Source organism: Pseudophryne corroboree, chromosome 5, assembly GCF_028390025.1.
Source record: "Pseudophryne corroboree isolate aPseCor3 chromosome 5, aPseCor3.hap2, whole genome shotgun sequence".
Classification (NCBI taxonomy): Eukaryota; Metazoa; Chordata; class Amphibia; order Anura; family Myobatrachidae; genus Pseudophryne; species Pseudophryne corroboree.
This window is the reverse complement of record NC_086448.1, coordinates 584,372,116-584,386,378: the sequence shown is the minus strand read 5'-3', so window position 1 is coordinate 584,386,378 and position 14,263 is coordinate 584,372,116. Positions and strand designations below refer to the sequence as shown.

Sequence of the window (14,263 nt, the reverse complement as noted above, 5' to 3'; positions counted from 1 at the left end):
ATCATGTGGAAAAAACTTCCCGATGAAGTTTCCACTCTCCCGGGTGGAGGTCGTGCCTGCTGAGGAAATCTGCTTCCCAGTTTCCATTCCTGGGATGAAACACTGCTGACAGTGCTATCACATGATTTTCCGCCCAGCGAAAAGTCCTTGCAGTTTTTGCCATTGCCCTCCTGCTTCTTGTGTCGCCCTGTCTGTTTACGTGGGCGACTGCCGTGATGTTTTTCCCACTGGATCAATACCGGCTGACCTTGAAGCAGAGGTCTTGCTAAGCTTAGAGCATTATAAATTTACCCTTAGCTCCAGTATATTTATGTGGAGAAAAGTCTCCAGACTTGATCACACTCCCTGGAAATTTTTTCCTTGTGTGACTGCTCCCCAGCCTCTCGGGCTGGGCTCCGTGGTCACCAGCATCCAATCCTGAATGCCGAATCTGCGGCCCTCTAGAAGATGAGCACTCTATAACCACCACAGGAGAGACACCCTTGTCCTTGGATATAGGGTTATCCGCTGATGCATCTGAAGATGCGATCCGGACCATTTGTCCAGCAGATCCCACTGAAAAGTTCTTGCGTGAAATCTGCCGAATGGAATTGCTTCGTAGGAAGCCACCATTTTTACCAGGACCCTTGTGCAATGATGCACTGTTTTTAGGAGGTTCCTGACTAGCTCGGATAACTCCCTGGCTTTCTCTTCCGGGAGAAACACCTTTTTCTGGACTGTGTCCAGAATCATCCCTAGGCACAGCAGACGTGTCGTCGGGATCAGCTGCGATTTTGGAATATTTAGAATCCACCCGTGCTGTTGTAGCAGTATCCGAGATAGTGCTACTCCGACCTCCAACTGTTCCCTGGACTATGCCCTTATCAGGAGATCGTCCAAGTAAGGGATAATTAAGACGCCTTTTCTTCGAAGAAGAATCATCATTTCGGCCATTACCTTGGTAAAGACCCGGGGTGCCGTGGACAATCCAAACGGCAGCGTCTGAAACTGATAGTGACAGTTCTGCACCACGAACCTGAGGTACCCTTAGTGAGAAGGGCAAATTTGGGACATAGAGGTAAGCATCCCTGATGTCCCGGGACACTATATAGTCCCCTTCTTCCTGGTTCGTTATCACTGCTCTGAGTGACTCCATCTTGATTTGAACCTTTGTAAGTGTTCAAAAAATTTTTAGAATAAGTCTCACCTAGCCTTCTGGCTTCAGTACCACAATATAGTGTGGAATAATACCCCTTTTCTTGTAGTAGGAGAGGTAATTTAATTATCACCTGCTGGGAATACAGCTTGTGAATTTTTTCCCATACTGCCTCCTTGTCGGAGGGAGACCTTGGTAAAGCAGACTTCAGGAGCCTGCGAAGGGGAAACGTCTCGACATTCCAATCTGTACCCCTGGGATACTACTTGTAGGATCCAGGGGTCCTGTACGGTCTCAGCGCCATGCTGAGAACTTGTCAGAAGCGGTGGAACGCTTCTGTTCCTGGGAATGGGCTGCCTGCTGCAGTCTTCTTCCCTTTCCTCTATCCCTGGGCAGATATGATCTTATAGGGACGAAAGGACTGAGGCTGAAAAGACGGTGTCTTTTTCTGCAGAGATGTGACTTAGGGTAAAAACGGTGGATTTTCCAGCAGTTGCCGTGGCCACCAGGTCCGATGGACCGACCCCAAATAACTCCTCTTCCTTTATACGGCAATACACCTTTGTGCCGTTTGGAATCTGCATCACCTGACCACTGTCGTGTCCATAACATCTTCTGGCAGATATGGACATCGCATTTACTCTTGATGCCAGAGTGCAAATATCCCTCTGTGCATCTCGCATATATAGAAATGCATCCTTTAAATGCTCTATAGTCAATAAAATACTGTCCCTGTCAAGGGTATCAATATTTTTAGTCAGGGAATCCGACCAAGCCACCCCAGCTCTGCACATCCAGGCTGAGGCGATCGCTGGTCGCAGTATAACACCAGTATGTGTGTATATACTTTTTATGATATTTTACAGCCTCCTGTCAGCTGGTCCTTGAGGACGGCCCTATCTATAGACGGTACCGCCACTTGTTTTGATAAGCGTGTGAGCGCCTTAGCCACCCTAAGGGGTGTTTCCCAACGCGCCCTAACTTCTGGCGGGAAAGGGTATACCGCCCCTAATTTTCTATCGGGGGGAACCCACGCATCATCACACACTTTATTTAATTTATCTGATTCAGGAAAAACTACGGTAGTTTTTTCACATCCCACATAATACCCTCTTTTGTGGTACTTGTAGTATCAGAAATATGTAACACCTCCTTCATTGCCTTTAACGTGTGGCCCTAATAAGGAATACGTTTGTTTATTCACCGTCGACACTGGATTCAGTGTCCCTGTCTGTGTCTGTGTCGACCGACTAAAGTAAACGGGCGTTTTAAAAACCCCTGACGGTGTTTTTGAGACGTCTGGACCGGTACTAATTGTTTGTCGGCCGTCTCATGTCGTCAACCGACCTTGCAGCGTGTTGACATTATCACGTAATTCCCTAAATAAGCCATCCATTCCGGTGTCGACTCCCTAGAGAGTGACATCACCATTACAGGCAATTGCTCCGCCTCCTCACCAACATCGTCCTCATACATGTCGACACACACGTACCGACACACAGCACACACACAGGGAATGCTCTGATAGAGGACAGGACCCACTAGCCCTTTGGAGAGACAGAGGGAGAGTTTGCCAGCACACACCAAAAACGCTATAATTATATAGGGACAACCTTATATAAGTGTTTTCCCTTATAGCATCTTTATTATATATTTCTAACGCCAAATTAGTGCCCCCCCTCTCTGTTTTAACCCTGTTTCTGTAGTGCAGTGCAGGGGAGAGCCTGGGAGCCTTCCCTCCAGCCTTTCTGTGAGGGAAAATGGCGCTGTGTGCTGAGGAGATAGGCCCCGCCCCTTTTTCGGTGGCCTCGTCTCCCGCTCTTAACGGATTCTAGCAGGGGTTAAATATCTCCATATAGCCTCCGGAGGCTATATGTGAGGTATTTTTAGCCAAAATAGGTTTTCATTTGTCTCCCAGGGCGCCCCCCTCCCAGCGCCCTGCACCCTCAGTGACTGCCGTGTGAAGTGTGCTGAGAGGAAAATGGCGCACAGCTGCAGTGCTGTGCGCTACCTTTAGAAGACTGAGGAGTCTTCTGCCGCCGATTCTGGACCTCTTCTTACTTCAGCATCTGCAAGGGGGCCGGCGGCAAGGCTCCGGTGACCATCCAGGCTGTACCTGTGATCGTCCCTCTGGAGCTGATGTCCAGTAGCCAAGAAGCCAATCCATCCTGCACGCAGGTGAGTTCACTTCTTCTCCCCTAAGTCCCTCGTTGCAGTGATCCTGTTGCCAGCAGGACTCACTGTAAAATAAAAAACCTAAGCTAAACTTTTCTAAGCAGCTCTTTAGGAGAGCCACCTAGATTGCACCCTTCTCGGCCGGGCACAAAAATCTAACTGAGGCTTGGAGGAGGGTCATAGGGGGAGGAGCCAGTACACACCACCTGATCGTAAAGCTTTACTTTTTGTGCCCTGTCTCCTGCGGAGCCGCTATTCCCCATGGTCCTTTCAGGAACCCCAGCATCCACTAGGACGATAGAGAAATGGGGAGTCTCCTGCTGGTTCTGGCAAAGTAGACCATGTATGCCCTGAAGTGCTTCGTGCTGTTGAAATTATCTCAGCCATTTTATTTTGACTTTTTTCTTTTGTAGGAATTAAAAGCTGCCATTAGGTGGCATACCTTCTCAAAGAGGTGGACACCTTGCATTAGTGATGTCACAAGACAATGACTTAAAACAGCTGTCCACTGTATTGGCCTCTATGCATGAAAGGGTTAAATTAGAAAACTAGAATTTATAGTTGGTGAAAATAAAAAAATCAGCTCCAGTACAGACTTACTCCAGCTTCTGACCCAGTTGTCTGGCACAGCTGGATGACTGTGTCTCGTTGTCTTCATTTATGGCTTGTCTTCAGACTCCTCTCCCATGGTGGAAAATGTCAGTGAGGTACGTAGTACACTGCGTCTGAGGTCTGTCTCAGCAACCACGTTATTAGGTGAGTGAAAAAGGTGTCAAGAACCTTAGAAGTGGCCTCTCAGTCCAGTCCTTAAGTCAGTGTACCCCAAGATTTGAACTTCAACCGCAATAAAAAAAACTGAAGTCTAAAATATTTAAATAGTGAATAATTCATATTTTCATTTTTTATTTTTAGATACCACACAATGTTTTGCAGACCTGAGTGCAAATTATGGAGTGTGTATATATGTATATACACACAAACTCCAGATGCAGTCAATATACCATGGTCCACACCACCAACCGAGTGGGAATATAACTTATGGTGAGCGAAGGAAGCCACCAGGACCGATAAGTGGTGAGCACAGCGAGGTCACGAGGGGACTCACTGTCTCACCGCTGGGATTCCAGCAGACTGGATGCCGGGATATCGTATGTATGCCAAATAAAGGATCAATTTATTAATAAATAGACAGTAAACGTTTTGGACCCCAAGGGACCATCATCAGGACTAAGCAGCATAAGAGATGTGTAAAGCAAGCAGCTAGAAAGGATATCATATACACACACGTAAGTTTACAATGTAAATTTTTATGTGCCCATGACACAGGCAGTTAATATCCTACAGAGCTGAAATTGAGAGCTCAATCATTATCCATTAAAGGAGCTGTCACAGAGGAAAGCTTAAATACTGTAGTTTTCACAAAAAGAAATGCAAGATGAGGATGAGTGATCAGTATATAATGGTCATAAAAATGAAAGTGACTGATTAATACATGACGTAGATATTTAACATACAGTACTGCTGTAGTTCCTGCAAGTCAGAAGAACAAATATAAAACAAGTTAAAATTATAGTGAAAGTTTTAAATATTATACATACCCAATTTTACAAGGGCCCAAGCATTTATCAATTAGAACTGGTGTAATTCCATGTAGCTGAATTGTGGTCAGGGAGGTAAAGACCGGCCAAAGATAACTATTCCAAGTTATAGTAAGGGATGTATCTCGGAACTGAATATCAGTCTGCTCAATGACTGTTTCCTTTCCATTGACATCTTTGAATGTAAGGGCCCAAATCAATCCAGACATCCTGGAAATTACCACGGAGAATAGAGAGACCATATAAGTAATATCAAAACATGGTCATTTAGTTTCAATACAGATGTGTCCTCGTACAATGGTTTCAGTCCTGCCAAACAGCATCTCACTGCATGCCAGGTGACTCAGCAATGCAGAGCATCAACTGAGAGCAACAAAACGTCTTTGGTAGCTTGCACTGATCAATTTTATGTGTGACATCTGCATATCTGTGTGTGAATGAGTCTGAATCTGTATATGCAGTAGTGGCGATACAGTAGAGGCAGTTTTTCATACCATCAAGTTCCATTGTGCTTCAACTGCGACTTTGTATGTGTTTTAAAACGGATTCATGTGCGACCCAGCGTCTCTAGTACACTGTTATTGGTGTTTCTCTGCATCTGCCATGGAAATAATATGCAAAATTCAAAGAAAAAGATGGTAAGCTACAACTCTTGGAGCAGCTTAGTCACGCCAGGCATCTTGTGCCGTATGGCATAGAGACAGTCGGTGTATGAGGGTCTGTATATCACAAAGTGATTTTGTCTTTAAATATAAGCCAATATTAATATTTGTAAATTATAAATGTGTCCTCATACACTATTGATCAGTCTCGCAAAACATCCCTTCTCGGTAGCATGCGACTCTGTTTGCACACTCATCTTTTTCAAATCTGCTTTTAGTCTCCATCGGTATAGACAAAACTGCTTCACGAGACTGCACTAATTTGATATGCAACACTTGTACATCTGTGTGTGACTGAATCTGAATATGTATACAAAGTGCTATGATGAAGAGGTTGCTGCTTTTTTCACGCCAAGTTCTGTTGTACTTCGTATACAGATTTATACTCCATAGCACACAGATGTACAAGTGTTGCATATCAAATTAGACAGTAAAGTCTCAGGAAGCGGTTTTGTTACATCAAACTACTAAGATAAATGCTACATTGTTTAGCGAGGATCACTCATGGTAGGTGTCTTGTGACACTTAGCAAAATGAGGTTAGGTCTATGAGGACACATCTGTATGAACTACCCACCCTGATTTAGACTAAACCTGAGTTATAAAGAAATTATGACTTAAAAGATTTGTTTCATAGGGGGGAATGGGGGTAGCCTCGGACTCTAATGTCCGATTTTGCCCGATAGCCTTATTGACACTCATTAAAGTAGCTTGTTAATGGGTGTTAATGCACAGAATCAATGAAAAGTTAACTGATTCATGTGTTAACAGGGTCATACACCCATTAATCCCTAAATTACCGTGGATGTTTTTTTTTGACCCACTGAGGCAGGTGAAAACAAAAATCCCTGATATCTCTTGGCTTCGGGGCTAACTGAATTTTAACAGGGGATCAATTAGCTCACAGTAGTCTACCTGCCCATAGGGGGTAATTCAGATCTGATCGCTGCTGTACGCTTTCGCACAGCGGGCGATCAGGTACTAATTGCGTATGCGATCGCATGGGCATTCGCCAGGTGATTGACAGGAAGAGGCCATTTGTGGGTGGCAACTGAGCGTTTACAGGTAGTGTCCGGAAAAACTCAGCGGTGCCCAAGCGTTTTCAGGGAGGATGCCGGATGTCAGCTCCGGCACCGATCAGCCTGTTCTCATCGCACTGTAGGAGTCAGTCCTGGGTTGCGCACAGACTGCACAAAGTGAAATTTTTCAGCTCGGCATATACATGTGAACGCACACTTGCACAGCGAAATTACACTCTCCCTGGAGGCGGCGACTATCTGAACGCAGGGCAGCAAAATTAGCAGCCCAGCGATCATATCTGAATGACCCCCATAGTCTGGACATGCTTTAAAAAAAAACTATTTTTTTTTAAACATATATACGGTAAACATCGTTACTAAAACTGCAGGAATTTTTAGATATATATGTATAAAAGAAAACAAAAAAATATTTGCAAATGTTTGTATTACTGTACTTACTTTACTGCCTTTTCCATATTAGCCGGCACTCCACTGGCACTGTAATTCTTTGCAGATCTCAAAATTTTGTTAATTCTATTTTCTCTACCAGCTATTATTTCATTTATGTAGGTTTTCTTCCAATAGCCTTGCTGTTTATCAGTAAATGTAGTCTCAGCTAATTTCTTCCCCAACGAGTTTACAGATATGCAATCCCAGCGCAGTTTTTTTCTTAGACAAAAAATATTATACCATATTAGGCTGGAAGGAAATGAAACAAAAGAATTAGAATTCCCAATGGTGATAGGATGACTCTGAACCCAAATGACAGATATTCAAAACATAACTACTACTAATATTCACATATATTTATGTAAAAGCTCTCAAACATTGAAAATCTTGACAGAACTAAAGGCCCAAACACACTGGGCGATTTTGAGCTGAAAGCAGATCACTTTTGGTGTGTAGAGCTGCTTTCAGCTCAAAGCCGCCCAGTGTGTATGGCCAAACTATGAGCGGTGAGCGCTGATGCGCGCTCCCGCATCATCGCTAGCCACCGCCGTTCATCTACTGGTATTACCAGTAGATGAACTGCGGGGTGAGCGGCTTTCAATAGCGTCCTGCTATGGAAAGCCGCTCACCCCCGTTGACATCGCTGGGCAGCGGGGAAAAGCGCTCAGTGTGTATACACTGAGCGCTTTTCAGCCCAGCGATGTCAGCGATCTAGGTCAAAATTTATTTACATTTTTATGCAACCTACAGTACAGTATTCTGTGTTATCAGCTATTTCACTGTGAATACAATGTCCTTCAGTGGAACCGCTCTGTGTGTTTATGAGTATCACCCTGAACAATCAATACTTTGTCATATATGTTAAGTTGTTATGAGATATGGAATGGTTTATTAGTAGATTATCAATTTGTGACTCTTGTATTTGAAGCTTGGTAAACCCTTAAGTCAGGTAACCACAGGTATAGTATTAACATTTTTAATGCTAGTGAAACATGGCTGTAAACGGAAGTCAAATGTATGTGTAATTTTGCTAGTTGTTGGCGGTCGTTGATTGTCTCAATGTATATGGCTGCAGTAATAACATAAGAATTTAACAAATTGCATTTGAAAAACACAACACACTGGAAACCTACAAAAAATGAAAGTGGTGATAACTGGTGATAAATAAAGTTAAAAAATTAAGCATTGATTTCTATTGGTCAGACTTGTTTACTTGCATTACACTACCAAAAAGAATGCAATAAAAGCCAACGTGAGTAAGGCCTTAGTCACATATTTCTTTTCCAACAAAAAGTTATAACGGCAAGTATGCCTGCTATCTTTATAAACAGCTCAAAGTGTGAAAAGACAGAGACTTCCAGCAACAGAAAAGAGGTACAATGCAAGCAAAAAATTAGGATTTAGGTTGCCTACCGGTAAATCCTTTTCGCGTAGTCCGTAGAGCAGGGGTGAGGAACCTCAGGCCCGAGGGCCGTACAAGGCCCGCAAAGCCACTTGATCCGGCTCGGCCAGGCTCACCTAACCGAGGGAGATCCGGGTGCCCACTGAGATTTTGTATCTAGTCGGACCCTGGTTTCTTCCCCTCAGCAGCAGCCGGAGGCAGGAGCTCACTCCAGAGCGCCGGCTTCCAGCTCTAGCAGTGTGCATGTGCGGTGCTATGGGAGAGATGTCATGACGTCTATCCCATAGTTTTGAGGAGCGGCGGACAGGTGGAGGGTAGCGTTCCAGAAGCAGGAGCGGGGCTGGTGAGTATTGTGGGTTTTTTTTCCTCTTAATGTGTGTGTGTAAGCGTTACTACTAGGGGGCATATCTACTGGGGCATAACAACTGACTGGGGGTATATCTACTGGGGGCATAACTACTGACTGGGGGCAGGCTAATTTTTAAGTTGATCATTTTTGTATGGCCCCCAAAGAATTTTTATAAATATCCAATTGGCCCTTGGTAGAAAAAAGGTCCCCCACCCCCGCTGTAGAGGATGCTGGGGTCCATATTAGTACCATGGGGTATAGACGGATCCACCAGGAGCCATTGGCACTTTAAGAGTTTGAGAGTGTGGGCTGGCTCCTCCCTCTATGCCCCTCCTACCAGACTGTAGAAACTGTGCCCGAGGAGAGAAGGATTATAAACAGATAGTGGCGAGATTCACACCAGTTCACACATACAAGGGACATCAAGCTAACTAGCTTGAAAACTCAGCAACTGCTGAAACATTACTTACCAAGTAGCAATGCAGTACGTAACCAAAACATAGTTGTACTGAACTAAATAACCACTGCAGCAAAACTAAACGCTGGGCAGGCGCCCAGCATCCTCTACAGACTACGAGAAACGGATTTACCGGTAGGTAACCAAAATCCTATTTTCTCTTACGTCCTAGAGGATGCTGGGGTCCATATATTAGTACCATGGGGATGTACCAAAGCTCCCAGAACGGGAGGGAGAGCGTGCAGGCTCCTGCAAAACTGCTTGACCAAACGTGAGGTCCTCAGAGGCCAAAGTATCGAACTTGTAGAACTTAGCAAACGTGTTTGACCCAGACCAAGTAGCTGCTTGGCAAAGCCGTAGAGCCAAACACCCCGGGCAGCTGCCCAGGAAGAACCCACCTTACTAGTAGAGTGGGCCTTAACAAATTTTGGACACGGCAATAGTGATCCAGCGAGAGATCGTCTGCTTAGACGGAGGACACCCAATTTTCTTGGGATCAAACAGAGAGTCCGATTTTCTGTGATGAGCAGACCTCTTAACATAGATCATCAGAGCCCTAACAACATCCAAGGACTTTGATGAAATTGAGGAGTCAGTAGCAACTGGCACCACAATAGGTTGGTTGACATGAAATGCCGACATAACATTGGGAAGAAACTGCTGACGTGTCCTGAGCTCAGCTCTATCTTCATGGAAGATCAAGTATGGGCTTTTACAGGACAAAGTCCCCCCAACTCCGACACATTTCTAGCAGTAGCTAAGGCCAACAAAGTGACAGCCTTCCACGAAAGGAATTTGAGCTCAACCGCCTGTAGAGGCTCAAACCAGTCCGACTGGAGAAACTGCAACACCACATTAAGATCCCAGAGGGCCAAAGGCGGTACAAAGGGAGGTTGGATGTACAAAACTCCCTTCGAAAAGGTCTGAACCTCAGGGAGGGCAGCCAATTGTTTCCGGAAGAAAATGGATAGGGCCGAAAACTGGACCATCACAGAATCCAACCTCTGGCACATATTCACCCCTGCTTGCAGGAAGAGGAGAAACCATTCCAGTTGAAACTCCACCGTAGAAAACCTCTTGGGACTCACACCAAGACACATATTTTTTCCAAATACGATGGTACCAATTAGACATTACTCCTTTCCTAGCCTGTATCAGTGTAGGAATAACCTTCTTCGGAATGCCCTTCCGAGCTAGTATCAGGCGTTCAACCTCCATGCCGTCAAACGTAGCCGTGGTAAGTCTTGATAGGCGAACGGTCCCTGCTGCAGCAGGTCCTCCCAAAGAGGAAGAGGCCTAGGCTCTTCTTGCAGTAGATCCAGAAGGTCCGCGTACCAAGCCCTTTCTGGCCAGTCTGGAGCAATGAGGATTGCTTGAACCCATGTTCTCCTTATGAGCTTTAGGATTCTTGGGATGAGTGGGAGTGGTGGAAACACGTAAACCGACTGGAACACCCACGGAGACACTAGGGCGTCCACTGCCACTGCTTGTGCGTCCCTCAACCTGGAACAATAACGCAGACGCTTCTTGTTGAGATGAGAGGCCACCAAGTCTAATTTGGGGTAACAACCAAAGGTCTGTTATTTCCTTGACCACACTCCCCTCGATGGAGATCGTGTCTGCTGAGTAAGTCCGCTTCCCAGTTGTCCACTCCCGGAATAAGGATTGCTGACAGCGCCAACATGTGTTTTTCTGCCCAGAGGAGGATTCTTGTCACCTCTGACATTGCAGCTCTGCCCTTCGTTCCGCACTGTCGGTTTGTGTAAGCCACTGTTGTTACATATTCTAACTGTACTTGAATGGCCTGATTCTTAGAAGATGGGCCGCCTGAAGAAGACCGTGTATACCGCTATTAGTTCTAGAATGTTGATCGGTAGGCCAACTTCCAGAATTGACCACCTTCCTTGGAAGGTCTACCCTTGAATGACTATGCTCCAGCCCCGAAGGCTTGCATCTGTGGTTAGAATGATCCAGTCCTGAATCCCAAACCTGCGGCCCTCCAGAAGGTGAGGTAATTGGAGCCACCAGAGGAGTGAAATCCTGGCCTTTGGCGACAGACGAATTCTCAGGTGCATGTGTAGATGAGATCCTGATCACTTGTCCAGCAGATCCAGCTGGAAAAACCGAGCCTGAAACCTCCCGTACTGGAGGGCCTCGTAAGAGGCCACCATCTTCCCCAGAAGGCAATTGCAGTGATGAACCGACACCCGGGCAGTCTTCAGGACATCTCGGACCGATGTTTGCATCACCAATGCTGTTTCACGTGGAAGAGACACCCTCAGCACTTCCGTGTCAAGGATCAATCCCAGAAAGGACAACCTCCTGGATGGTTCCAAATGTGATTTTGAAAGGTTCAGAATCCAAACGTGGACTCTGAGTAGATGGGTCGGGAGAGCCATGGACTGCAACAGCTTCTCCTTTGACGACGCCTTTATCAGCAGAACGTCCAGATATGGAATCAGGTTCACCCCGTGTGTGCGGAGAACCATCATCATTGCCATCACCTTGGTGAATAACCTCGGTGCTGTGGAGAGGCCAACTGGCAGGTCCTGGAACTGGAAATGAGAGTTCAACAGAGCGAATCGGAGATTTGCTTGATGCGGCGGCCAAAACGGAATGTGGGGTTATGCATCCTCAATATCCAGGGATACCAGGAAAACCCCTACTTCTGATATTACCGCCCTTAGAGACTCCATTTTGAACTTGCACTCCTTCAGAAAAGGGTTTTAAGTTTAGAATGGGTCTGACCGAACCATCCGGTTTCGATATATGAAAAGGATCGAATAGAAACCTTCGTTTTGCATATGAGGTGGCACTGGCACAAGAACCTGTGCCTCCACCAACGCCTGGACGGCGTCTTGCCGGACAGTCCTGTCTGCCAGCAGAGCTAGCAGGCCTGATTTGAAAAATCGGTGAGGATAGAGCTGATATACCAGCCTGTATCCCTGGGAAACAGTATCTTGCACCCAGGGATCCAGGCCAGACGACACCCAGACATGACTGAAACGTCTGAGCTGCGCTCCCACCGGCCCCACCACCGGGTCGTGCAAGTCCACCGTCATGTGGAGGACTTTGGTGCACCTGAAGCAGGCTTCTGTTCCTGGTAACCTGCAGCAGGTTTTCTGGACTTGGGCCTACCTCCCCGAAAGGAGGCGTTGCATGGCCTGGCTTCTCTGGTTTGGTAGCCCCACAGGGCTGTGATGCAGTTGAAGAAAAGGGTTTCTTCGGAGCAGGCGTAGTTGAGGGAAGAAAAGGTGACTTACCCGCTGTAACCATGGAGATCCACGCATCTAGCGCTTCCCCAAAGAGAGCCTGACCTGTGTAGGGTAGGGCCTCCATACTTCTCCTGGATTCTGTGTCGGCAGACCACTGACGTAGCCACAGTTCATGACAAGCTGAGAAATACATGGAAAAACTTCCTGCAGACATGGAACCCAGGTACTTCATGGATTCAGTCAGAAAACCTGCCGAACCCTGAATGTAACGAAAAAAATAAGATTTTACTCACCGGTAAATCTATTTCTCGTAGTCCGTAGTGGATGCTGGGAACTCCGTAAGGACCATGGGGAATAGACGGGCTCCGCAGGAGACTGGGCACTCTAAAAGAAAGATTAGGTACTATCTGGTGTGCACTGGCTCCTCCCTCTATGCCCCTCCTCCAGACCTCAGTTAGGATACTGTGCCCGGAAGAGCTGACACAATAAGGAAGGATTTTAAATCCCGGGTAAGACTCATACCAGCCACACCAATCACACCGTATAACTCGTGATACTATACCCAGTTAACAGTATGAAATATAACTGAGCCTCTCAACAGATGGCTCAACAATAACCCTTTTAGTTAGGCAATAACTATATACAAGTATTGCAGACAATCCGCACTTGGGATGGGCGCCCAGCATCCACTACGGACTACGAGAAATAGATTTACCGGTGAGTAAAATCTTATTTTCTCTGACGTCCTAGTGGATGCTGGGAACTCCGTAAGGACCATGGGGATTATACCAAAGCTCCCAAACGGGCGGGAGAGTGCGGATGACTCTGCAGCACCGAATGAGAGAACTCAAGGTCCTCCTCAGCCAGGGTATCAAATTTGTAGAATTTAGCAAACGTGTTTGCCCCTGACCAAGTTGCAGCTCGGCAAAGTTGTAAAGCCGAGACCCCTCGGGCAGCCGCCCAAGATGAGCCCACTTTCCTCGTGGAATGGGCTGTTACTGATTTAGGATGCGGCAATCCAGCCGCAGAATGCTCCAGCTGAATTGTGCTACAAATTCAGCGAGCAATAGTCTGCTTAGAAGCAGAAGCACCTATTTTGTTGGGTGCCTACAGGATAAAAACACGAGTCAGTTTTCCTGACTCCAGCCGTCCTGGAAATATAAATTTTTAAGGCCCTGACTACGTCCAGTAACTTGGAATCTTCCAAGTCCCTAGTAGCCGCAGGCACTACAATAGGTTGGTTCAAGTGAAAAGCTGATACCACCTTAGGGAGAAACTGGGGACGAGTCCTCAATTCTGCCCTATCCATATGGAAAATCAGATAAGGGCTTTTACATGACAAAGCCGCCAATTCTGACACACGCCTGGCCGAAGCAAAGGCCAATAACATGACCACTTTCCACGTGAGATATTTCAAATCCACAGTTTTAAGTGGCTCAAACCAATGTGATTTTAAGAAACTCAACACCACGTTGAGATCCCAAGGTGCCACAGAAGGCACAAAAAAGGGGCTGAATATGTAGCACTCCCTTTACAAACGTCTGAACTCAAGGCAGTGAAGCCAGTTCTTTCTGGAAGAAAATCGACAGAGCCGAAATCTGGACCTTAATGGAACCCAAATTTAGACCCATAGTCACTCCTGACTGTAGGAAGTGCAGAAAACGACCCAGCTGAAATTCCTCTGTTGGGGCCTTCCTGGCCTCACACCACGCAACATATTTTCGCCAAATACGGTGATAATGGTTTGCGGTTACTTCTTTCCTGGCTTTTATCAGCGTAGGAATGACTTCCTCCGGAATGCC

At 46.2% G+C, this 14,263-nt stretch overlaps 1 protein-coding gene across 4 annotated transcripts in view; it reads right to left on the bottom strand.

The window, feature by feature from the left end:
• FBXO15 (F-box protein 15) overlaps nt 1-14,263 on the bottom strand; it is a 660,886-nt gene that overhangs the window by 311,206 nt on the left and 335,417 nt on the right. For all 4 annotated transcript variants that reach the window (XM_063923380.1, XM_063923382.1, XM_063923379.1 and 1 more), the window contains exons 5-6: nt 7,048-7,287; nt 4,909-5,118 (exon numbers count right to left, since the gene is read on the bottom strand). In XM_063923380.1, coding sequence (XP_063779450.1) covers nt 4,909-5,118; nt 7,048-7,287 — 450 coding nt within the window. The remainder of the gene's footprint in view (nt 1-4,908; nt 5,119-7,047; nt 7,288-14,263) is intronic.